At 37.0% G+C, this 26,655-nt stretch overlaps 1 protein-coding gene across 5 annotated transcripts in view; it reads left to right on the top strand.

Annotated features, from left to right (window-relative positions):
- Window positions 1-26,655, top strand: part of SCAF11 (SR-related CTD associated factor 11) — a 50,460-nt gene extending 23,805 nt beyond the window's left edge. For all 5 annotated transcript variants that reach the window (XM_086748422.1, XM_086748395.1, XM_086748404.1 and 2 more), the window contains exons 4-15: window positions 2,935-3,012; window positions 4,629-4,726; window positions 5,803-5,870; window positions 6,515-6,570; window positions 10,442-10,548; window positions 11,461-11,550; window positions 12,851-12,957; window positions 17,461-19,980; window positions 21,987-22,330; window positions 24,780-24,998; window positions 25,450-25,569; window positions 25,916-26,655. In XM_086748422.1, coding sequence (XP_086604548.1) covers window positions 2,935-3,012; window positions 4,629-4,726; window positions 5,803-5,870; window positions 6,515-6,570; window positions 10,442-10,548; window positions 11,461-11,550; window positions 12,851-12,957; window positions 17,461-19,980; window positions 21,987-22,330; window positions 24,780-24,998; window positions 25,450-25,569; window positions 25,916-26,044 — 3,936 coding nt within the window. In that variant the 3' untranslated portion in view covers window positions 26,045-26,655. The remainder of the gene's footprint in view (window positions 1-2,934; window positions 3,013-4,628; window positions 4,727-5,802; window positions 5,871-6,514; window positions 6,571-10,441; window positions 10,549-11,460; window positions 11,551-12,850; window positions 12,958-17,460; window positions 19,981-21,986; window positions 22,331-24,779; window positions 24,999-25,449; window positions 25,570-25,915) is intronic.

Here is a 26,655-nt window from a genome sequence, read left to right as displayed (position 1 = left end):
TCTAAGGAAAGCACTGTTGGTAAGCAAAGCAAAGCAACTCACAAATACCAGCTGTGAGGTTCTAATGATTTTGATGAATGCATTAAATAGTACAGATTCTGATTTTTAAACAACTATGTTAAATGAAGATACTGTATGAAGCTGTGGTTCTTCTAAGGTTGTGTGATGCATCGCGCACCCCTCCTCCCTTGTGCACAATAAAAGTGGTAGTTACTGCCTGGACTCATTCTATCTCAATGGCTTTTATCTTGGTTTAAGTTTTTGGTTTTTTGTTTCCCCCCCCCCAAAAGGACAGTGTACATTCTCTGTTACTTATGATGCTACCTGAACAGAATTCTCAGAAGAGAGGAGTTGCGAACTGGCCTTGAATGAAAGAAGACTCAACACCTTCTTTAGTTACTGAACCTTATTCTCAAAAAAAAAAAAAAAAAAGAGATGAGTAAAAGGCCACCACTCCTCATGACTGCTTCTTGTAAAAATATAGTCAACGTTTTTTACCCTCGCTCCTTCCTGTAGCAGCACAAATTCAGTCTTGCTGTTGGGAAAAGCAACAGGGGAAACTTTTTTTTCTTTAATTTCCACTTAAAACACTTGTTGTTACATGTTAGCAGACAGATGAGAGCTGATGCATGTTTAGACAAAAGTGTTAATATAGATGAAGTAACCTCTAGCTTACCTCAGGGCTACCCAACAATTTTTCTGTGCTGGGGGCATGGGGGTGCACATGGGACTCTCCTGTCTTTACTAGAATTTTTCTTGACATTTGTTGTGAACTATCAGATAGTGCTAGGGCTGTGAAAAGCAACTGAGTAGGAATGGAAAGAGCACCTGCTGTTTCTGAACGTACATGAGCCGAACGGTAGCTTTTGATTCTTCCAGAATGTTTTCCTCTTTTTCTACTGTGTATAACTGTGTGTAATTGTTAAACATTTGTCCAGAAGAACTGAACATGTAACAGTGAATGTTTTTGCGAGTGGAGCGAAAATGCTTATTATTTGGATTGCTGGTAGTAACACTTAATATTCTATGATACTTCATTGCAATGAATAAACACAAGTAACTTGACTTGACTTAAACTTGGAAACATATCTTAATATTCATGTGTAAATTTACACAGAAGCAGGTTGTAGTCTTGGAAAAAGTTACTTTTCAGCTAAGGTAAATCCTGAAAGGAGACTGAAAATTACTGTGAAAATTAACTTACTGCTACCTGTCTTTGACAGTCTGATATCCAAGAATCAAACTATTTACCTTGGAGTTTGCAGCTGATTCAACAGTTATGGTGCTTTGCATACTATCACATACACCAATTGAACAATTCACTGCTATGTTATTGTGGGTTAGCTTTATGTTGTCTATAGGACAAAAACTGTCTTTGTGATCTGAGTCCTAAGGGAACTGACTTAATTACCCAATAAGCTTTTCTTAACCAAGGCCATGACATTGCAGGAAACAATGGTATCCCCAACAGGGGGAAGTTTTTAGTTAGGATAAAATAGCAGAGCATCAAAAGGAGAGGTAATGGCTTTAGCTTATGTTCTTGTTGAACAACTTGTTCATTAAACTACCCCAGGCATTTTTTTTTGTTTGGTGTTTTTTTAAATCAGTCTAATTTTGTTCTGTCTACTTCAATTGAAATCAGAAACTGCCTGAATCGTCAAGGTTTGGGGGCTGTGTAGGTGAAAAAGCAGTTGAACTCATTGAAATTGAGAAAAGAACAGAATCAGCTGAAAAATAAGAAGCCTCAATAAAAAGACAAGAATGAAGTTCACTGAATTTCAGGGCAAAGTTCATATGCAAGTTTCTAATAGCTGCTTATGCAATTCTAATACTGTGTTGTGCTTGCATAAATAAAAAGTCTAATACTCTGATAGTTCTCTTAAGGGCAGAAACTGCATGTCTCTTAAGGGCATACTGTTTGTATGCTGGTTCTTGTTCAGTGGATGAATTAGAGTGGGGGAGGGCAGTCTTTGTTTTGGAAGAGTTCTAAACGGGGCCTGTGAAGGCCAGTAGAATGAAGGAGGGGATGACAAAAAAAAAAAAACAACCCCCCCGGAACCCCACCAACCCCCCCCCCCAAACACTATGGAATTAAAATGAATAAACAGTTCTCTAGCAGCAAAAACTAACATCTAATATGGATTTCTCTGTCAGTTGCTTCACTACATGGTCCAGTTGAGTGGAGCTTCAGTTGAAGCTTCTCTGTTCTGTGGTTAATAACATTTTATTGTTCCATCTGTGTGTGTGCGTGTTATCTGATGTAGTGATGCCTCAGGGGGCATTTAAGTGATTGGGGAAAAAAACAATAAATCTGTATTTCCATTAAACTGTAGGGTAAAATAACCTTCAGTTCCATTGTCTTGCAAAGTGATTTGTAAAACTTTAGTTATCTTAAACATGAGAATCTGTTCTCTCTGCTCAATGCAGAAAAGAAATGTAATATAGTCAAATAGATATGCGAGATGAGGGAAGGTGTTAGTTACCCTGTTTGCTCTTGATCTTCTCGGTTTTGTTTTGAGGGGGGATATGACCCAACACACTTTATTTTGAGAAGAACATTAAGAAATAAAACATTAAAACAGTAGGAAATAAAAAGGACATTTCTATATTGATGTAAAATCAGAGTTACCTAATGGTGATTAAAAAATCTTATAATGTAGCTAGCTTGAAAAATGCTTTTCCTTTTTTTTTAACATAACTTCTGAGTTCAGTTCTTTTTTCCTTTAGATTTTCCCCTAAAGAGAAATTTGCTTATATGAAACAAAATACTGAATCTATGAATATGTGTGTGTGCAAATACATTTTTTTTTTAATGCAAACAAGCTGAAATTCTGTGTATTTCTGTAAGCTACTGTAATAGCAAATAATAGTATAGAAAACTGAGACTTCTCCTAGCTTACTACAAATTTTGTAATAAGAAAAATAATTTTTCAGACACAGGCTTCATGTCCTATTGATCGCAGACCATTTCAAGCAGTATGCAGACTTGATGCATTAGAAGAGCAGATAAAGGTAAGTTCCAGACTTACTTTGTTAGATAGCTTCGGTTTTAGGAGCACCCAAGTTGCACTGCAACCTTTTATTCATACATCTGGGTTAAATAAGCTTTCCTAACAAAATATTTATTGCTTTAATGTCTCTTACATATTTTAAGCTAGGACTTATTCTTAATTATTTTTTCAAAGCAAGTGTTTACAGTAATAATAATCACAAAGCTGTGATTGCTACTTTCTTTAAGCATTCCTGATATATCCAAGAATAGAAGTTTAGTAATTGGTCTCAAAGTGGTTTTCAACCAGGTTTTGTAAACAAGTGGTATATCAATTAGCATGCAATCTTGCGGGTTTTTTTTTTAGCTGAGTTGTCTTGTATGTTCAAAGCCTCCAGTTCACAGACAAAAATACATGAAGGCAAAAGGACTCAATTAATGCTAAGCCTTGCTCAACCTGAATTTCTGAATTTTTTTCAGCTTTCAACTCTTCTGAATAACACTGCTGTGGGGAGTAGTTTATCGAGTAGGAAGACAGAACATGGTGATCTTGATGATCTTGAAAACCTGTATAGAAAGATGCTGATAATTCTGTGTACAGTTCTGAAATTGTGGTGAAAATATGGTTCTAAATAATTCCTAAGCTGTTGGGTTTGTATTTTGCTACGTTTAGAACGAGTAGGCTCCCACTACCCATTTGTGCTTCTAGAGGTCTAGGTAGTCAGCTGCAAAAGAACCAGACTGATAGCTGCAGATACTTTCTTCACATAGAAGACCATGCTAGCATGTTTTATCTTCTTTGTTTCTAAAGAATCAAGGAAGAAGCTGAAGCAGGATAGACTGAAGTTTTCATTTGGAAGAGTGTAAAGCCTCTATCGAAATATGGTTTTAAAGGCTTTTTATTTGTAGGACTGCAGTGTAAACAGGTGGACAGAGAACAAAGTTTTGCTCTGAAAAAGAGCCATTGGAGTAGTAGGGGCAGCTGGAATATGTATCGAAGTGCTGACATGGTGGTCAGTATTAGCAGGGGCGCTATCAGGACATTGGCAGGTTTCCCTTTGTGGTATTCGTAATGAGAATGCTAATAGCTTAAGGAGTTGCATATAAAGTCAAGATTCCAGAATGGAGAAATACAAAATAGTCTTGAAGACATGGAAGAAACCCAGTGTTATACGGAATCTATAAGTTGTTTTATTCCAGAGGAAAATCAGATGTTTTTTAATTATGAAGAAGCATTTGAAATTGAGTGGTAGTTTGGCATTTTACCAAGCTAAACCTTGTGTATTCAGATCAACTAACTCAGTTAAAACAATTTAACTTCTAAATTCTCAGTGGAAGATATTGCATAGCTTTGAGATACTTGCCATGGCAGTCTGAATGTTCAGGGATTTTTGATCTTGTGGAATTAGTATGCATCTCTGGCACAGCCAGTATATGTATCAAGGTGGAGTTTTTTACGTTTCATGAAAAAAAACCTTCAAACGTGCAAACTGGGGCATTTAAGAAGTAATAATTTGAAATGGTTTAGAGTCGTTCTGTTTGAGCTTATTTTCTCTGTGGACCTTAAGAGTCTTTGAATTTATTTAAAGCTCATGTCTGTTGAGATTCAAGATTGGATTGACTTTATTTTCCAATACAGATTCAGGTTAAAAAACAACTAAGGAGGAAGGAAGAAGAGGAAGACTGTGCCTACAATAAGGAAAAATACAGCCATGCGAAGATGAGACGTTTTGTGAGGTTGGTCATCCACCTAATTTCAAGCATTCTGGTTGGAATGTTCAAAATATAAATGCAACTGTTTTGAAATATACACCCTGAATATTTTTTTTTAAATGAGTTTATTTTACAATAAACTACTTTCCATCAGTGGTAGTTCAGCTTTACTTCTATCGCTGATGTAATTTCCATTTGAATACTTATGTTAGCAGGCAAGAAGTAAGGAGCAAGGTATTTCTTGCACTGAGGTCTGTGACAGTTGCGTTTTTCAAGCAATTCTGTCAAATTTCTTCTTAATTTGAATTAAGATTTTATGGCTAGATCATGTTTTAACAATATAAATATTTTCCTTTGGTTATCTAAACAGACCATCCCCTTTTTTGCATGTTATCATAAACAGTGGTGGTATTCCTCTTTTAGTATACTACTACATAGTTGTAGTCAAGAACTTACTTTATTCTAGGTGAGTTTGAAAGGGAACTCTGGAAGTATTATTGTTGTTTTGAGAAGCTTTACCTTGTCACATTTGCTGCGTTGTATAATGGAAAGCTCAGGATTACACAGACAAATTTCACTAAATAGTGATGATCTAAAGTCAGTATTTAATGAATGTACGATATATACAGAGTTTTTGAGATTGAATTTGAAGCAGACTTCACTACAGAAAAGATAAAGTAAATTACCTTTTTTGGCTCTTACTAGCAAATAAGTAAGAATGAGCTTTGCACCTCACTGTTCTGAAACACCATTGACTTTGATATTCTTCAAAGTATTTATGCAGGCAGGTTATGACATCTTTCACATGTTGCCATGAAATCAAGCAAAATTAAACATTCAGATTTAATACAGGATATTAACTTTTGTGTAAATTTATTTTCTTTTTTTCCATCTGTAAGCTTTTTGAAGCACTGTGGCTTTTAATATATGGAAGATGATATATGCGATGCAAGTTCAGGTTTTAATAGCAGTCGCAGCTTGCTTTATGTGCACAAAATAAAAATTCCTTAAAATAGGAGCTGATTTTGTTTAGGTGTATATACTGTTAGCTTAAATATGCCCAGAAGTAAATTTTGTAATATCTTTTGTTAATCTTGCAGAAGAGCTGTATATCCAGAAAGAGGGCTGTTAACAGCAAAATTAAGCAAAGTTGTGAAGAAAAAATACAGTAAGTTGGTATTTGTCCTCCACTTGTTAGAATTGCTGTTTTTATTAAAGAGCTCTAAAATTTCTTTTCTTGGTGAGCCAGTTTTCTCTTCTTTTTTAATTACTTACATTTGCATATGAAAACCAAATGCCAAGGAATAGAAACATGGAACTTAAAATAACAAAATTGCAGTATGGGAAACTACTGTTCCTATTTTTCTGGAAAGACTGCCTCTTCAATTTCAGTCACACGTGAAATGGATTTGGTTTCAGCCTAAAGTCATTTTCTGCATGAAACAGTTGGTGCACAGCTAATAACTAGCTTTTACTCTCAGGAAGTTTTCTGGTGAGAGTTCAGACAGAGGAAGCATTTAGCTGTATTTGGGGGCTACCATTTTGAGAGGCTTGTTTAATAGATATTGTTTGGTAAGTGTGCTTGTAACTTAGGAAACTAAGCAAATATCTGAAGAGGTGAAAATTGCGTAATACATAAAAAGCTATTGTGAAGGTGCATGCTTTTTAATTTTACTCAGTTTGTATGTAAACACATTGTAAATACGCTTGATACATTTTTATTAATCTCTCATTGTATTAATGCTTTTGACAAACAATTAAAATCTAATATGCTGAAGTTAAGATCAAAGTTTTGTTTCTCGCTCCACACAGGTAATATTTTGTATGACAAACGAAACAAGAAAACTTTGTCTGTGAAGATAAACAAGGTTGGTTCTAATAACGAAACATTTGTAAACATTTTTTTCATGAAAGCATTTTTAAAACTACCTTTCTGCTTATTTTTAAGATTAACAACTTCTATTTGTTAATTTTGGTATGATCCAAACTTTGTTGGTTTTGTCTCTTTTTATCTTGAAGAAAGTAACTAGAATATAGTGCTAGGTTATATGAGCTTCTCTCTCAGATGAAACTTAGTTTTGTGGTGGCAAATATTTTCATTTAGATTAGGATGTTACATTATAAGATACTGTAACTACCCAGTTTTCATCTTTCTTCACCAAATGAAGATGGCATCAGCTATAAGCTGTTAGCCAGGTGCTGTTATATGAAGGATATGAAGATTTGCATTATTTTCATGAAAATACATCATTGTAATCTGCAAAATAATTTGTTATATGAGTAAGCCGTAGACATTATAGTTTACATTGAGTTGCTTTTTTTAAATAGGAGATTATTCCCAGAAATGTTTCTGATTCCAGGTTTCTGATTTAGTTCATAGATTTTAGCCTGTAACACAGGCTTATAATATGCAGAATTTATAAGGAGCTATAAAGGCTCTGTTGTTTGATTTCTTCCTCCTTTCAAAAATATTTCACGTCTCTGGGACACAAGTTTGTGTCCCAAGTTTCTTACTTATAGTTGTACTGTAAATGTATTTTTATGAAATAGTTTTAGGCCATAAATTTCATTCTGAAGTGTAAATGTCATCGTTTTCCATCATTCTCTCTGAAGTTTAAAAATTTGGAGGAAAAACTGTCTTCACATCTCTGATTTGCCTGCTGCCTTGCTTCCTGTAGTGTATGGGCACATAAGACATCATGTGTCTCTTCAGTAGGTGGTGGCCTGAGTTGTCACTTATATTTGGTGCTTATGCACCATAGTTCTCAGGGATATCTTTAGCTCCAGCTTTCCCCTTATAAGTATTTAGAAATGTTGGTTCTATTACCCTCTTTCATGGAATTGAAGAGGTTTTGAACTGGAAGGATAGGGCTTAATGGTAGATCAACCTCTAATTTGACTTCAAGGTTGGTGAATGCTTTCATATCTAGTTTCACTGATTTATTGTGCACTACTTAATAGTGTTAATGTCTCAAATGGTATCTGTTGCAAAAAAAGTGCATAAATGAAAGTATAGCCATTAAAAAGCTTCAGGAGGAGGTACAGAGCTCAATTATCCAGTAAAAGTTCAAAATTTAAAAGGAAATACTGACTTACTAACAACCACTTCATAAGGTTATTTGTGTTACATCTGGATAGCTTTTTAGATGGAAGGAGAAATGTTAATGTTCAAAATGATAGTATCTTTAAAATAAAACAACAGCTTTGCACACTGATGAGATAGACATGTTCCCATCAAAACCAGCTCTCTGTGCCAAAGTTTGATGGAGCATATGGATAATGACTGCGTACTTGGGACATATTTATATACATTCCTTTATGAAGTTTAATTTTCATCATAGAAAATGTATTCTGAACAAAAAATGGCAGGAAGACTCTAAGTTCTTATTTTAGTATACCAGTCAGGTGGAATCAACAGGAATGTTTTAGTCAGATTTGAGATGGCATTAACCGTTTTGGTGAAAGGATGTAAATGGCAAAAATGGGTCATTGTAGGTAAGTGCGTGGGGCTGGTAGTCTGGGAAAAGTACCTGGAGCATTATTCCTGAGGGAATTGGCTGGTGTATTTACCAAGCCACTCTCCATGGTGTTTGAAAAGTCATGGCAGTCAGGTGAGGTCTCTGCTGACTGGGAAAAGGGAAACATTGCACTCACTTTTAAAAAGGGTGAAAAGGAGGATCCTGGGAACTACCAACCTGTCAGCTTCATCTCTGTGCCTGGGAAGATTATGGAACAGATCCTCCCAGAAGCTATGCTGAGGCACATAGAGGACAGGGAAGTGGTTTGAGACAGCCAGCATGGCTTCACCAAGGGCAAGTCCTGCCTGACCAACCTGGTGACGTTCTATGATGGAGTCATTACATCAGTAAACAAGGGAAGTGCTACAGATGTCGTCTACCTGGACTTCTATAAGGCCTTTGACATGATCCTCCATAACATCCTTCTCTCTAAATTGAAGAGATATGGATTTGATGGGTGGACTGTTTAGTGGATGAGGAATTGGTTGGATGGTCACATCCAGAGGGTAGTGGTCAACAGCTTGGTGTCCAGATGGAGGTCGGTGACAAATGGTGTCCCTCAGGGGTCCATACTGGGACTGGTACTGTTTAACATCTTCATCAATGACATAGTGTGATCGAGTGCACCCTCAGCAAGTTTGCAGACAATACCAAGCTGAGTGGTGCGGTTGAGATGCCTGAGGGACAGGATGCCATCCAGAGGGACCTGGACAAGCTTGAGAAGTGGGCCTTTGTGAACCTCATGAGGTTCAATAAGATCAAGGACAAGGTCTTGCACCTGGGTTGGGGAAATGCCCAGCATCAATACAGGCTGGTGTATGAAGGGATTCAGTGCAGCCCTGCCAAGAAGGACTTAGGGGCGCTGGTGGATGAGAAGCTCAGCGTGAGCTGGCAATGTGCACTCACAGCCCAGAAGGCCAGTCGCATCCTGGGCTGCATCAAAAGAAGTGTGGCCAGCAGGTCTACTCTGCTCTGATGAGACCCCACCTGGAGTACTGCATCCAGCTCTGGAGTCCTCAGCACAGGAAAGACATGGACCAGTTGGAGAAGGTCCAGAGGAGGGCTATGAAGATGATCAGAGGGCTGGGGCACCTTTCCTATGAGGACAGACTGAGAGAGCTGGGGCTGTTCAGCCTGGAGAAGAGGAGGAGGGGAGACCTTGTCGCAGCCTTTCAATACTTAAAGGGGGCCTATAAGAAAGATGAGGACAAACTCTTTAGCAGGACCTGTTGTGACAGGACAAGGGGTAATGGTTTTAAACTAAAAGAGGGTAGATTCAGACTGGATATCAGGAAAAAAAATATTTACGATGAGGGTGATGAAGCACTGAACAGGTTGCCCAGAGAGGTAGTGGATGCCTCATCCCCAGAGACATTCAAGGTCAGACTGGACGGGGCTCTGAGCAACCTGATCTGGTTGGAGATGTCCCTGCCTGCTGTAGGGGAGTTGGACTAGATGACCTGTAAAGGTCCCTTCCAGCGCAAACCGTTCTATGTTATTGCTTGGCTTTTTTATTTCCCTGCAGCCAGCCTAGTGCACAGCAACAGAGTTTACTGCACACAATGGAAAAGGCAATACACTAGCATACAGTGGGCGGCTAGACGTTGTTAACAATTGAAATAGAAGGTGGTTTTTGTTGGAAAATGAAGTGGATTCTGAGTTTTGTGCCTTTTTGTGAGGGCCCAGTAAACAGACACACTGGTCAAGCTTCAATTTTGTAATCCTTCCTGAAGGCAAAGGGAGAATCCCAGCTACTTATGTTATGGTTTTCTTGAAACCAGACATTCAGTGAACTGCTGTGAAGAGGTCTGTCTGAAAGTGCTAACGTTGTACTTACTGTGATTCATTAGGGAGCAGAAATGGGAATTGTGAAGTAGTAAAGATCAGGCTCATTTAGTCATAATTTCTGTATGGAGTGTTAAAGTTTTTGCTGTGGAAAGCCTATATAAAACACAAAGTTTTTCTGCAGAGAGCAGGTGTTGAAAATTTAGAGACTGAATATGGAAAATTTGTTTGCTATAACTATAGCATATAGTTATAGCAAATAACTATATAGCATATAACTATGCATATAACAAATAGCATATAACTATGGAGCTACTATGGTGCCTGCTTTTTGTGAGCTAAAGTCTTGCTGACATGATTTAATTTCAGTGCATTTTCATGTATTAAGTGTTAATTTTATTTTGAATGTCTTCAATTCATAATTTTTTTTTTCTAGCCCAGAAGACAGACCTGCTGGAATGAGTGCTTCAGAACTAATTTCTTCAGCATGCTTCCAGCCAGTGGTAGCAATGAAGAATCCTTTTTTAGCTGTAGAAATGACTGGTTAGTATATACTAGAGCTTAATATAAACTCATGGGTTACTGTATTGTAGATGCTATAGTTCCTTTGCTTTTATCTGTATATACTGCCTTGAAATATTTTGAAAATTGACTGGGTTTATATTCATTGATGAAGAGCAGTTAAAGGATAAATACAAACATCTTAAAATGAGTATTTTTAAGGGCACACCCCAATTCCTATCATGTGTTCAGCATTAAAATACTTGTGTGTGCTTTTAATCTCATTGATTTAATAAGAGTTAATACATTTTATTTTTGGCTCATGTTTAAACTCCTTGCTGAATTAAAGCCTTGAATAGGAAAGGGTTAGTCCTGTTACTACAACAGCAGTTAGCAAAACAGGTAAGAATAAATATCCTGTTTTGTATCCCAGACAATCTTTGTTGTTGTTTCTTGACTCCAAGAGGAATACTTTAAACATACACAAAGCAATTTTGCTTAATGAGCATAATACTTAAGAATGGGTGTAAAAAATATTTTTTGAGAAGATTGAGAAGAAGAAAAAGAACTTGCTCAAATAATGTTATTTGGATATTATGGCTTGATTAAAAAAAAAAAATACTGTGTCTGTATGTTTTCAGCAGTCTGTAAATGAAAACAACTTTTTGCCATGCATGCAACAGTATTAGTTTGTCAAGGATGCAAAGTTTCTCCATTTTTCAGCTCCCCAGAAGAACATTTCATCTCCTGTTTTCCATTCTGCCTGCCTCATTTATTTAGGATGTCTGTTATGTTTACTGTAACTGCTTTTTCCTCTCTAAACAATAACCATGCATGGTTTCATCATGACCGATGAAAGTTCTAACACAGTTAAAGTAATTGATAGAAGCCATTATTGAAATACTAAACTGTCATAATACAAAGTTAACTTTTTGTATGAAACTTGTATTTCAGTACAGAGTTCACAGAAGTCAACGCAGCAGTCACACAGAAGAGGCAAGAACTGGAATTGTCCTGTTCATCTGTGCTTGCTAGAGTTGAAAGGTATGTGTTTTGTATTTATAGTGCAAAGGATCTTAATACAATACTTCAGGTTTCGAATTTGATTAATGCAAATTGCTCTTTAGATAGAATATTGTTTGATCATAAAACTAAATGTTTGCATGTAACTTGCTAATTTTTTGTGTATTCGCTGCATGCTGTTTTTATGTCAGTAGATTCTTTTCTGGATATCTTACTGCTTTTTTATTACTTATGATAAGCATAGTAACTCCAGTGGCTTGTGGACTGACATCTTAATATGTCTCATTTTCATGGAACTGCAGGTTTAAATATATTTTCTATTTGGAAGTTAGCATTCAATGTGTGTTTAAAATTATTTTTATCACTAGAAATCAGACTACATTTGCTTTAACGTCAGCCTGATTCTGATCCTCCTCTCCTTACCTTTCATGGGTTGGTTCTAACAGGTCTTTCTGTAGGTGTTTTTAAACAAATGTGTCTAGAAAGAGAATAGATGTTCTATCAGATGAAACAGGGAACATAAAATATTTTTTTTTTTTGTCAGAGAGCAGATGCATGTTAAAACATACCCTAAGGATATTTTCATGAATATAAAGCATAAGCATAAAAATAACTGATTTTAAAATAACACAGTAAGAAACTGGTTCTGTCTACGATCTTAATTTCACCACTTATCTGTCTTTGGCATAAAACAAAGGCTAAAGACAAAAGAGCAAGTAAAGAGATTTTTAATTATAATTAAAAGCTGCACCTAAGATTTAAATAATGAATTTAAATATTTTTGCGTATTTTCCTTATGCAAAGTTTCATTCCAACTCAGTGAAAACTTAAAAATTGTAGATCTATAACTAAATTCTGGTTTTGCTCAGTTTGCTGAGGGAGTCTGAATAAGTATGTATGTATTTTATATGTTTAAAAAAAAACCCAAAACATTACTAAATGTAGACTGTTTCTCATTTTTCTGCAGAAAAGGCTATTCTTCTGGTGAAGTACTAAATCATTGCTCAGAATTTTATTTCCAGTAGTGTAGCCTGCTAGTTTGGAGTAGACTGTTACAGTTCTGTGTTTGACTTTGAAGAAAGCCAAGTGTATATTGCTTTAACATAACATACCAAGTTCAAACTGTTTTCCTAGATTAGACCTCAATAGAAGCCTGAAATTAAATAAGAGAGAGAGAGTTTTGTTCTCTGTCAACTTTGCCTTTCTTTCCAGCTGTGATGAGGTTGCGTCATGGTTACTTAATGTTTTGGTTTGGTGCATTGTTTCCAAAACTTGCTACAAAGAGGTAAAACAAGTAATGTTAATGCTTTTACTTTTCCAGAGTTCCTTTAGTGTCTTACGGAGCTGAAGCTGAGACCTTTCTTCTAATTTCTACTACAGTGGCAGGGACTATTCTTCCAACAAATATCAGGCCTTTGGAAAACTTTGGTAAACTTTTTTTTTGTAAGTTTTATTTATAGCTCATGTGGAGTATTGTTAAAATATGATTCTTAGAAGTCAAAGTGGAGTACATAGTTACATTTAACAGAAAACAAAGTCTGTTTTGATACAGTTTGGTACTATTTCAAAACCAGCTGGTTTCTTTCTGAAATTAGAATATAGAAGATGAACCAGCCACTCCAAAACTGGCATAATTAATTCATTTGAAGATTAATTAAATTTCTAAGTTGAACACTTTATTTCATATTACAGCTACTTTTCCTATTGTTCAAGGATAAATCTATTGTGATACGTTATTAATTGCCTGACATATTTCAGTAGTATATTGTGCAGTGTGAGGAACAAACTATTTCCTCATAGAGAAGAATATAGTCAGGAAACAGTGCAGTGTATGGATCTCTTTCAGTATGCCTATAAGCCCTACAGGGTAGAAGCTTGCAAAGGTGCTTAAGCTCAGGGTCTGTCAGGAATTTAGCAAAAAACAAAGACATGGAAGAAATTACCTTCCCTGTAGTTGCTTTAGCAGGCTTTCTCTCCATACTCAGCAAGAATGTAGTTTATTTTCCAACAGGCTGCACAAGTTCAAAGAAGTGAAAACAAAGGAGTGCTGTTTTTTAAGGCTAGAGATAATACCTTCTTTGAATTGGAAATTATACTACTTACACTTGACTAGTAGGCAGAGAAGTGGGAGAGATTTGGGTCTCCTGGCTTACAAAAATGGTAAGAAAGTATGTGAATTGCTGGAAAGAGTTAAGTAGTAGAAGGATCATGAAAAAGATGCTTGCTTTATTCATTTTCTGCATTCTTGTTAAAGGTACTTATTTCACCTCTCCATTCCCCAGTGAAAAATTGCTAGGTTGCTTCCTCAGGCCTATGATGTTTGACAGTGCAATTTAACTGATGCTTAACCAGTTCTGCTTCCAGTAATAAAGAGTACACATGCTAGCTCATATCTCTTGACTTCCCTTCACCTTTTTATTTACACAATCAGGCTTCTTTGTTGATATAAACCAGAAGCATTTAAAAAGAAAACAAACAACCAAACAGGTGTGTTTTCCCCTCATCAGAAAGATAAAGAATATTTAAATCAGCTTCAAGTTTCTTTTTCAACTTTAGACTATTTAGAACGTGTGAAGAATTGCTGTTGATAATACCAGCAACTGATCTACAAATACTGATAACATTGTCAACTCCTGAGGCAGAACCTGGAACTAAGTCACTTATGCTGTCTTTTGGGAGAGGCAGGACATACTGAGTTTGAGTTTTGACAGCAAAAGAAGATTACTTTTTTCCAGATATTTTTGGTTTAAAATTCATATATAGAACAAAATTTTCTCATTTGTTGTCTTAATTATATAAACATTCTACTTCCTGTCTTAAAGATGTGATTTTGAAATGTGAAATTTTTGAGCTGACAAGACACAGCAAATAAATTCTTAAGTTAGAATCATAGAATGGTTAGGGTTGGAAGGAACCTTCAAAGGTCAGCTAATCCAACCCCCCTGCAAGGAGCAGGGACGTGTTCAAGTTCATCAAGTTATTAATTAACTTCATCAGTTTATTCATGTATGTTTCCATATGTTCTTGCCACACCTGAACTGAAGTTCAGATGTTTATAATGTAATATATTGCTTATACTGTGGACAAAGTGGAAGACAGACATCAAGATAGAATCTTAAAATATTATAGTATGTTAACGCTAAAGTTTTAAGTCATCTTCAAGTTTGACTTAAAGACTTCCTTCTGGTAAGAACCATGGAGGAAGTAAGACACAGAGTCTTCAAATTTCCTCATGAAACTAGGATGTTGGATGTGAAGATGTCCCTTGAGGATTTTGGTCACGTTCTGTTTAGTGAGTGTTCCTTCCTCATTGTTTTTCCATAACAATTGAGGAAAAGACAGACATGCACAAAAAAGGTAAGGGCAAAAGCAAGGACAAATTTAACTTGAATACTGTTAGAGATGTGTGGCCAATATATATAAGAGAAGGGAGCAAGCTCTTCTTGTACGGGAAGCATGAGAGATGAAGGAAGAGGAAGAAGATGGAGGAAACAGAGGCGACACTGGGATTTTCTGCAAAGGTGGATAACAGGAGAAAAAGGAAGAAAATAATGAAAACACACACGTACAAAAAAAGCAAACTGAATTTTGTGATTCTTACTAAATTGTGCTTGAAAGATGGTTGCATAAGCATTTTTTTTAATTTTATTTTTACACACACCCTCATCTCTTGGTCACATCTAAAGTGCACAGTTTGCATCAGTCAGTAGTTGACAGTTGCTTCCAGAGTTGAGCAAGAAGGCATAAAAGTCAGTGATGGTCCTGTAATTGTATTGCCTGAATCTTCCCTGTAGATGCTGCACTTTTTAGATTCTCTTTGCATTAAATAGTTTTTTTACTAATTTGACCTGAAAATGTGTTACTGAATCTACAAATATTGTTATGATTTAGGCTGGCATTATGCAGTTCTTTTGTGTGATAAAAATATTTTAAAATAAAGATTTGGTGAACTGAAATGCCTTGTATTTGGTCCAAGTCCAAAGCTTGTGAAGCTTTTCTGTTAAAATTTTACAAGTCTTAAGGAATGCTAAAAAAAGGGTCGTGTTTCACAAGTAGACTTTGAAAGTGCCCCCAAAATAACTTGCCTTTTAGTTCTGTCAGAATTCTCGCATTCTGTTTGTATTCTGGATTTTTATTACTGCAGGATGATTTCTTCCCCGTTGAAGAAAATAATCACAGATGTTATATGTCACTACCGATTTTTAATATCTGACTTTTCCTGGCTGTTTTAATAGGTTTGAAGATGTAGTCATTCTGAGACAGCCACATGTGACAGAGTAGCAGGTTAACCACTGTGAAGTCACTTCCTAACAAAATTACTGGGGAGACTGTTACAGTAGATACCTCAAATAGTGCTGGTGCTTTACCATGCATTTTGTTTTCTTCTAAATACATAATACCTTCTATACAAACAATATCATTGGTTTTCATTAACAGTGATAATTTTATCAGTGGACATCCAAAAATCAAAACTAGATTATTTTTTTTCATGTTCAGTCAAATTATTGTGTTTACAAGGGAAGTCAGAGGAGGTGAGTGTAGTCCTGTGCTCTGCTCTTGCCTTTTAAAAGCTAGTGAGGTGCTTGTGGAGTTACTGCTCTAAGGTTATTGGATGATGCTTAAATTTAATAGACAATGATATGTTTTTGATTCTGCTAACAAAGTAGAAAGTGGTAGAAAGAGTATTTTGTACTGTTATACTTGTCTTATCACTATTTGATTTTTATATGATCTGTTTAAGAATACATTTAACAAATATTCTAGTGCAGTAAAAGCACAAGAAATAAAATTAGAGTGTTTGAACCAAGAGTTTGTGCGATGTGGTAAAGCCATTGCAAAATCCAAAGAAATTAATCTTTCATAGCAAGTTTCTCCTATTTGTATATGAAAATGAAGCTGTAAAAATAATTAATTTAAACAGCAAATTCCTGATGCTTTCTGAAGTCTTCACAAAGTATGAAACAAATTAATGGGCATCTCAAGAAATTTAGTTCTGAAGTGAGTAATGAATTCCAGTATATTTACTTAGTTATCACTAATGGTTAATTTATGAGCTGCCCCTCATAAGCTTTCGTAGGTATCAAGAGTATGTTCCGTTCCCTTTGCAGTGAGAGTAACCCTTGGCTTCCCTACAAAGGCTTCTGTCAAATTGTGGATAGTGGGAAGTAAATTAACACAGTACCCACACAAGAGCTCCCGTGCTGCTGTGTGCGGTTTAACCTCATTATTGTTACAATTTTAGGGGTTTTTTTTATGCACCCTAGGCTGCCCCAAAACTTGCACTCCTTATTCAGTTTGTTAGGTGCTGCAGGCACCCCAGCGACCTTGCAGCAGAATTTAAGTCCAGTTTGCCATGGAGCATGCAGAGTCTGTCTTCTAACTGGTGAATGAGTTTGCACTGTCTGAAATCAGATTTTGTAGATAGGTATGCTGTCATTGCTACTTTGAATCAGCTGCTTCCCTTGTAGTCATCCTCTGATGGCCATTTAAAAATGTCACTTCCTGTAGCATTGAGCTTCATTTCTGCAGTATTGAGGCTTCACTGCCAACAGGCCTGCATTTTAGAGTCACGGGAACTGCTATGTGCTAACAGTGTTGTATGGTTAATTCCTTGCTTTTCTAAAAGCTTAAATGCTGACACTTTGAACAGCAGTATCAATAGCAGTGTCATTGTGGATGGTGCTACTGTCTATGTAGCTATATTCATGCTACTTCTAAAATATGTGTTTAGATGTCTAATGTGTCACTTTGTTAGCTTGATTCTGTTCTTTAAAGAAAAAGTCTGCACTGAAAAAAATGCTGTGGCAGTATTTAATACTAAATCTTAAGTTGTATTATTTGAGTATATCTGTTAAACTGGTCATTTTATGTTCCTAACTGTGTTTGGATAAATGATTATTATCAAACTTTAATGCAATCTGCTTTTATTAGAATCTTTAGGCAAAGGATATGCTGTTGCGTGTACCCAAGAAGGAGAAGAGAAAAGGCAAGCTTCTGGTTCATCTGGCACTAGAGGAACTAGAAGGAAATTGGTTAACACTACTCCTAGAAGAAGGTCTGCACGAAACAGCAAAAATGAGACTCTGGGTCAGTCTCGGAGCTCACCTCGAACAAGCAGTTCTGCGTGCGGTGCCTCTGATGGCAATAACCCATCTCTGAATGAATCTCCTTCAGAATCAGAGAAGGCTCCTCTGAAACGGAAGTCTAAAAGAATAGTTAAACAACAAACACCTGTGGTTAAAAAGAAACTGAGAAGTTCTGCACGTTCTGAAAAATCATTTAGTGATTCAGTGGAAGACGATGAGGTTGCTGACTCTGCAGCAGTTCTAACATTAGATAAAGACCAGCAGTCAGATAATGAAGACAGTAACACAAGCCTTCCACAGAAAAATAATGTGGAAACAGAATCTGCTAATGGGTTGGAAAGCTGTAATGAACATGCAGAAATTGAGGAAACTACAGGAGAATGTGACAAAGATGAAGATACTTCAGGCAATGTGGATGTAACTTGTTCTGTCCAGGAACCTTCAGTACGAACTTCAGGGGGCAAAAGTCAGGAATTTGAATTAAAAGATGTTACTGAAAAAAACGTAGATCATAAGAATCAGGACACTTGTGAAAATACTCTTGAACACATGGAAACAGTAGCTAGTCCCAAAGATGAAGTATGTGACCATGCAACTTTTGAAAATGTAGATCAGACATTATGTAGTCCTCAGAATGAATTAATGGAGAACATAGAAACTTTCACAAAAATAGATCAACCCATAGCTAGTCCAGAAAATGAATTGTTGGAATATCCAGAGCCTTTGGGAAAAGATCAGGCATTAAAGAGCCCCAGAAGTGAATTGCCTGGGCATCCAGAAGCCGTAGAAAGAGATTGCTCTGAGGCTGAAGAAAAAGCAGTTGTAGACTGTGAAAGTACAGATATTCAAAACTTAAAAACTGTTCAAGACAAAGAACCAGATACATTGATACATGATATTTCAATGGACAGTACATCAGAGCAATCCTTAAAAGGGAATGCCGTGCTGGAAAGTGAAGAGGGTGGAACTTCAGAGTCACCCCAGGTAAATGCTGAACGTAAACATTTTGGTGAAGATAACAATGAAATGATACCAATGGATTGTGACTCATTTTGCAGTGACCAGAATGAACCTCAGATCGAGCAGTTACCACCAGTTGAAAGTACAGAGCAAAGAGAAGTGAACTCCTTGCAGTGTGATGTGGGAAACTCTGCATCAGTTTCAGGACTTTCTGATGAAAAAGACGAAACTGTTCCTCTTGAAAGAGAGTGCGAGTCAGAACTCAAAAAAGATAAAAAGATTCGAACTAGAAGATCTAGGTTTCACTCTCCATCAACAACTTGGTCTCCTTCTAGGAGAGAGGGCAGGAAATCTCAGTCACCATCCCCTAAAAGGGAGATGACCAGAGACAGGAGCTCACGATCACCCAAGAAAGAAACTGAGAGGGAGGGAAGGAGATCCTTATCTGATTCTCCAAAGAGAGAAACGCTCAAAGATGAGAAAAAAACACCATCTCGATCTCCCAAAAGGGAAACTGTCAGGGAAAGCAGGAGATCATCATCTCGGTCAAGAGCTAAGGATTTGTCTCCGAGGCAAAAATCTAGATCTCGAAGCAGTGACAGAGAGAGTCAAAGAAGAGATCGTGGCAGAGAAAGAAGAAATAGGAGGTGGTCTAGATCACGGTCACGATCTAGGTCAAGATCACGGTCTAGGACAAGAAATAAAGGTTCTTCATTCTCTAGAAATGAGAGGGACAGTCATTCACCTCGATGGAAAGAGAGGTGGGCAAATGACAACTGGAGGAGTCCCAGAGGAAATGATCGATACAGAAGAAGTGATCAAGAGAAACAGAATGAAAGTCTTAAAAAAGAGAAGGACAATACAGAAAAAAACAATGATGATCAGTGTTCTTCAGACAAGCAGAGGAATGATTGTCCAGACTGGGTAATGGAAAAGATAAACTCTGTTCCTGAACTCAGGAACAGAGAGAGAGAGAAACCACATTGGGAAGATGGCAGACATGATAATTCAGGACATTCTTGGAATAAAAACTTTGGTTCAGGTTGGTTTCCAAATCGAGGAAGAGGTCAGCGTGGCCGAGGTGGGCGTGGAAGAGGTGGTTTCATGTATGGAGACCAGAATGAAAATCACTGGCAAAGTAGAAAGCCTGTCTCAGGGAACTCAAATGGTTCTGGGAATGAAACTTCAAGGTTCCCAGAACATCAACCATACAAGCGTAAGAATGAACAAGATTATTCTTTCGATACGCCTGCTGACAGATCCGGGTGGACATCTGCATCCAGCTGGGCTGTAAGAAAGACTTTACCTGCCGATGTGCAGAATTATTACTCAAGAAGGGGACGCAATTCATCAAGCCCACAGTCTGGATGGGGAATGAGACAAGAAGAGGAGACACCTGAACAAGGTATTCATGTTTTTGAAACATAATAGCTTAGTCAGAGCTGCAGTAGCTGAGTAAAGTCGTAGTCACGTTGTCCTATCTCGAGCTGATTAGTTCTTCAAAATAATTTGGGGTGAATCCATACTCTTTTTGCAATATGGAGGGGTTTAGGTATGGAGTTTCAGGATTTCTTGTGTTTTGATGGCTTTTTGTTTTTTCTTAAAGTCAGAGTTAGAGTTTAAGGACAGATTTGGCTGAGGAGAAAGCATATACCCTTCAGGGTCACTTTTAGCATCTGCACACCTTGTAAAGAGGATGATTTTTTTTTTTTCAAGAAAACTTGCATTTGCCTGTGCAGACCCACACAGTAGATTCTAGAGATGACAAATCACTATATTGATATTTATCTTCTAAATAAGCAATTTTGTCTTTTAAATGCTTAAAAAATCTAGAGATACTTAGAAATTAAAAAAACCCCAACTTTTGTTGTACTATAGCATTAATAACATTTTTTAGTATTTTATATCTAAAAGGTAATTGCCCTGACCGAAATAAACTTTTTGGTATAAAGTGAGTTAACTGTGGATGAGATTGATTCTGAATAGCTAAGAAGTCACCCAGAGATTATTAATGTTTTGAAGCATTAATAATCCTTTAAGACAGATGTGAGTTGTATTTATAAAATATAGAATCCAGTTCTGAAGGCAACCAGACTTGCACGTTGCTATTGTCTCCTTATCTGGTATTTCATTTTATCCGATTTCATCCTATATGCCAGCAGTTTTCTCCCTCTTTTTGGAGACAACTCCATCAGTGAGTTCCTAGTTTTGAGGCAACTTTGTCAACCTTCAAGCTGCTGCAGGCAAAATTTATCAAACCTTTAAATTAAATTATGGTGTGGTTTAGAGACTTTATTTAACATAGTTCAAGAACAATCCCACTGTTGTCTTCACTTTTGGAACCTGGATTCAGCTGAGGATAGTACAACATCTCTCAAAACTGAGTAAAACAGCCTAGGCTGGCATAATTACGTGGTCCTGCCATGACATGATGGTCATGCTGTGACGTGGTGGTCCTAAGCAACCTGCTTTTGCTGACCCTGCGCTTGAGCAGAGGGATTGGACTAGGAGGTCTTGATAGGTCCCTTCCAGCTTCAGTGGTTCTGTTATCCCATGCTTTTAAGATGATATGGGGTGAAGTGCAAGGGCCTAAATCCCAGTCCCTGTGAAGTAGGTGACAGGGTTCCTCAAGGAAGGGGTTCTAAGGGAAGGACATCTGAATTATAACCCATCAACTGTTTCTCAGAACTAATTTCTTGACTTTTGGAAGACTTGCTGCTTGTATCTAAATTTTAATTTTTTGGCTTCTGTTGGGGATAGAATGAGATGCTAAAGTAATTTTTTGAAGTGCCACCCCAAGAGGTAATTTTTATTTCTAGGCTGGCTATACCTGTTGTGCCACTACAGGGTTTTTGAACGACTCTTTCTGAATATAAATGTTTTGAAATTGGTTGAGGATGATTTATTATTCAGTGGGAAAAAAACTTAGGAGAGTATTTCTGTAGTTACCAGAAATGTACAGTGAGCGTGTGTGAATCAGGCAAAGGGGAGCAGAAAATTGCATACGTGATAATGTATGACTAACCTCCTGCAATTGCAGAAGCTGGATAAGTTATGTTGTCTTCCTGCTCTTTGGTGGAGAATTACTGTTTCATTGTGATGAAATAATCTATTAGTTGTGCTATGGGAACAAGTGGAGAAAATAGACGTTCAAAACGCAAGCTTCCATATTAACGTGAACTTTTTAAACTCAGAAAATAGCATTTGGCTCCATGACATGTCTAGTGATGGGTGCAATGCAGTATCTTTAAAATATTCAGATTATAGAAAGCTTTATCTTTAAAATATTCAGATTATAGAAAGCTTTTTGATACTCCATACTTCATGAAGAGTTTAGCTACATGGCTCCACTTTTGCTTTACAAAGTGTAGATTTTCTATTTCATATACTGTCTGTTTTTTCTTTTCGTAGATCCAAACCTCAAAGACCAAGGCAACCAGCAAAGTGATGGTTCTCAGTTACCAACGAATATGATGCAGCAGCAAATGAATGTAATGCCACAAGTGAATGCACAGCACCCACCTATGAACATCTTTCCATATCCAGTGGGTGTCCATCCTCCCATGATGAATATGCAACGAAATCCTTTCAACATCCACCCTCCAATGCCCATGCATCTCCCTACTGGAGTGCCTCTCATACAGGTAGCTGCTCCCACAAATTTGTCTCAGGGATTACCTCCGCCTCCACCTCCACCCCCACCATCTCAACAAGTCAACTACATTGCTTCACAGCAAGATGGAAAACAATTGCAGGTATGCTTTATCAGAAGCCATGGCAAGAGCAATATTAAAGTAATGCCAGTTAAGGATTTCTTTAAATAGTATCGTTTTGATAAATTTATACTTGCAGTTTCTTTCTCTCTTGCCTGTCTTCCTCCATCCCACACCAAATTTAATGCAGAAGTATCCATGAAGATATGGATTGTTTGGGGCCTATAGCTTCTAAGTAATAATACCCAACACCATAACTGAGGTTTTGTGGTAACAAGCTCTTACAGCTGGTAATGGAACACTGAAAAATTTCGTCAGTGATGTCCATTGTCCGTTACCTTTTTTCCTCTTAGAAGTGTCTTGTTTCCAAAACTAAGTTTTCCCCTTCAAAACCTGATTTTTAAGCTTTAGGAAATGCTTCAATCCCCTTTCAGCAACATATCAAGTACTGCATGGTACCCATTTGTTCCATACTTCCATTCTCCAGCTGTCACTATCTCAGTGGCTTCTCCACACATACACATTTTCTATTTCGTTTAATCTTTTGAACCTTTTATTATTAATTTCCAAGCTTTCTTTGGTATGTTTTATTTCCTGCTTCTTGCCTGATTCTCCTGTTTTCGCATGCCGTGTTTGAGACCTGACTTCATTTCTCCAGTTTCAAAAAGACTGCTGTGCTTGAGGCAGGTCAGACCATCTTTTTGTGCCTTTCGAGATATCTTAAGACCACCTTTGTGTGTGTGAGCTCCTCCTATAGCCAGCTGTTAATATATTAAGAGCTTTTCTGTCAGAGAAAGGAACATGAACAACTTCCAGGAGAATGCATGGTGCTGCAAGTGATGTAATGGTGCATCTGTGGTGTGTAAGGGGCTCTTCAGGGTTTGACTGAGGTTTGTGCTTTGCTTTTCTTGTGGGCTTCCTGCTTTAACCTAAAATGCTTTCCTCTGCATTCCAAGTTGAAAAAGTGATGTCCTTGAAAAATGATTTCTAACCCTCTTTTCTCATGCATCATCTCTACAGATTTAAAGCAAACTGATAAATGTCCTATATTCTTTTCACTTTCAATTGTTATCCATTCATATTCATTAACTTAGAACAAAAGGAGTTAAATACTGTGGGAAATACTGAGTGGGGTTGCAGGCTATGTGAAATCCTATAAAACTCTGCACGGTAAAACAGTAAGGTACTATTGAAATTAAAATACTGGTAGATTGCTTGTTGAATTGCTGTCTGCAATTAAAATATTTTCACAACTGGAAATCCAGTAGGTTTAACCTCTAAAAATATAAGAAGTCAGAACGTAGGCTACAAACCTCTATGAAATACAGTATCTAGTGCAGCAATAAATATGTCTATAAAGATTGTGTATTGCTCAAACTACAGTTATTTGTTAGTAAAGCCACTGTTACATTTGTTGCTCTTACCTGCTTTTGTGGAACGGAGTCTGTGAACCTGAATGCTCTTGGGAGCTGCTGCTGCTTTTTCTTTGAGCTTTCACTGAACGACTCCTTGGTTGGTAGCACAATACAAATTACTGAACGCTGCAGGACTCCACCTCTCCTTCCTGTTGAAAGGAAGATGAAGAGAGCACACTGGTGAGCATTAGCATACTGATTATAACAGCTCAATATCTGTGTCCTTTCCAAGGAGCTCAAACTCTTGTTCTGTTGTTTTCCATCTAAATAAATGCAGATGTGAAAAAAATAATGGTGATTACCTGTGAAAAAAAAGTAGTATTTAGGGTAGCCTGCCAAAAACATGTTAGGAGGATGCGTTCTTGGCTTGTGTTAAAAATGACCTCTGTATGAGGTCTGACAGCTACTTCATTTCTCAGTTCCAAAGTATCAACAGTGCCCGTGGTCTTTTGGTGAAGTTTGGAAATATAAAAAAAAAAAAAAAAGCTTTTCCTGAAAAACAGACCCTGGTGCTTCAGCCAGTGTTTCACCTCTAGCCTGGACTTGACTTGTGGTGGTGTTTACATTTGAAATTCATTTGCAAGTTCAAGCTGATAAATGTGAAAATAAATGTTTTCAAAGTAGCATCATTATGATGCAGGAATGTAAGTGTGGCTTAAGGTAACTGTTTTATTTAAGGTTAGGTGCTGGTTTTTAAAGAAGTGTTAATCTGATTTACAAAACAGGGCTTCCTGTACCCTCCCATGACAAGCTGAGAGGTTCTGCAACTGTAAGCTTCCTTCCCCTTGTGCTAACACCCTCCGTGCCTGTTTGCAGGATGCTGGGACCAGAGCAAGAATCCAGCAACCAGCAACCACAGTGGTGACATGGAGGATGCTTTACTTTTCAAGCTTTTTTTTTTTTTTTTCCTTTGAGTAGATCTGATGTAATCTGTGTACCTTCCATTATAACGGACAGTGTGGAAACGAGCCAAAGCATGTAGTATTACGCTCTTTGTATAGCAGCTGCGACTTCTAGACCAGCACATTGTCATACCGAAGGATAATTGATTAACTACTGATAACTTTTTAAAACAGGGAATTCCAAATCCTGCTCATGTAAGTAATAACATGAGTGCTCCAGCCTTGCCTGCTCCAACAGCAGCCCTGGGAAATGTGGGAACAGTTCAGGGACCAAGTCCGGGTAATGCAACGTCATCAAGTCACATCAAGAGCTCTAATGCAGCTGTGAAACTGGGAGAAAACAAAGCAAGTGTAACAGTGGAAGCCAGTGCAGATAGCTCCAAGAAGGACCAGGCAAGTTCAAAGTTCACAGTATATTTTTATATACCAGTTTATATATTTATATATAAAATGTATATTAAAACTTTTATATATTATATATATAAATGTTGGTGTACTAAAAACCAGCAAACTATGGCAGTACCCCTTCTGTGTAATATATTTGATACCATCGTGTCTATGATACTTCTGTGGCAGCTGTAGGACGTAAACTAGCAAGCTGACTCTTTATGATGTAGCTTTCTTTAGAGGAGTGCTATTATGAATATGACTTTAATTGCTCTAGGACAGCATTCTCCACTTACTAAAACAGGCAGCTCTCATGAGAGCTGAAATGTGAGTGAGGGGAGTGTGGTTTTGCAGTCTTCTGTAATAACCTTTGTTCGGTAAAGTTTTAATTTGTGATTGATAAGAAAATACATATGCAGGCAGTGAAAACTAACACTCAAGTTTGTTTTTTCATCAGAAATTGTTAATACAAGAAAAAGCGGCACAAGAGGTCAAACTAGCTATTAAACCTTTCTACCAAAATAAAGACATCACTAAGGAAGAATATAAAGAAATTGTGCGGAAAGCTGTAGATAAAGTAAGTTGATCTAGTAATCTGAAATGTTTATATTTCAATTGAGGTATGGGTTGGGGTGGATTTTTTAATCTTGTCAGAACAACTGGTGGTTGCTGGGAGGGAGAAAAGGAAAAGTAAAAATACCTTTGTCTTTCTTCATCCACGAGAGCTTTCTTAGCTCCTCGGAACGTAACTCATTTATTGTGTGAAAGAGTTGAGTGGGAATTCAGAAGTATTTGTGAAGCAATTGGGAAGTAGTTCAGTCTGAGATGGAGAAACCTGGGGTGTTGAGAAAATAAATAATGTGGAACCATGGCAAATCAACAGAATTTCAAACTTTTTTTTTTTTTTCTTAAAACTCTTGTAGGTTTGTCATAGCAAGAGCGGAGAAGTGAATTCTGCAAAAGTGGCAAATCTAGTGAAAGCATATGTAGACAAATACAAACATATAAGGAAGAAAAATCCTGAAGAGGCAGTGTCCTGCGAAAGGAAATAGAACATGTTTTCAGTCTTTAATTTTATTCAAAGTGCAATTTCAACATGAACCATTAACTGAAAATTGTACATGACAGTGATTTGAATTAAAATTATTTTTCAATGTAGTATATAATTTTTTTCTAAAGAATTATAGATCTTACATGACAACTTCTTTATTCCTTTTTAAAAACAGATGTCTAAAAATTAAAATAAAGGTGTAAAGAAGAATCATTAGGAATGTACGATTGTGTGGATACTTAGATGTACAGCATTTTGACTTGAATAACAGAGTGCATTAAATTAGAAGCTTCTGTCTTGGTACATTGGTTTTGGAACAGGTATGTACAGTACATGTAATCGGTCAGATTGAAGTAAATTTTTTTCTTTTGATTTCTCCCTAATTATAGCAAAGATAAAATAATGTATTGCCTTGACAGATATTTCTAGTGTTAACTGGACAGGCTCAATGCAGGGGTCACAATGTGTTTATAAAAAAAGCACATGGAGTTGTCTGAACAGCAGAACTGTTTAGATTTTAAAAAGCAAAATCATAAACAGTAAAATGCAGTGCCCAAAACCATGAGCGCTGCACATCTGTTGTAACACCAAATAAAAATTATGCTGCTTGGT

Source organism: Chlamydotis macqueenii, chromosome 1 (genome assembly GCF_036417535.1).
Source record: "Chlamydotis macqueenii isolate bChlMac1 chromosome 1, bChlMac1.mat, whole genome shotgun sequence".
In the NCBI taxonomy this organism is placed as follows: domain Eukaryota; kingdom Metazoa; phylum Chordata; class Aves; order Otidiformes; family Otididae; genus Chlamydotis; species Chlamydotis macqueenii.
Note: the sequence above shows the minus strand (reverse complement) of the source record. Positions and strands in the feature narration are given on the sequence as shown.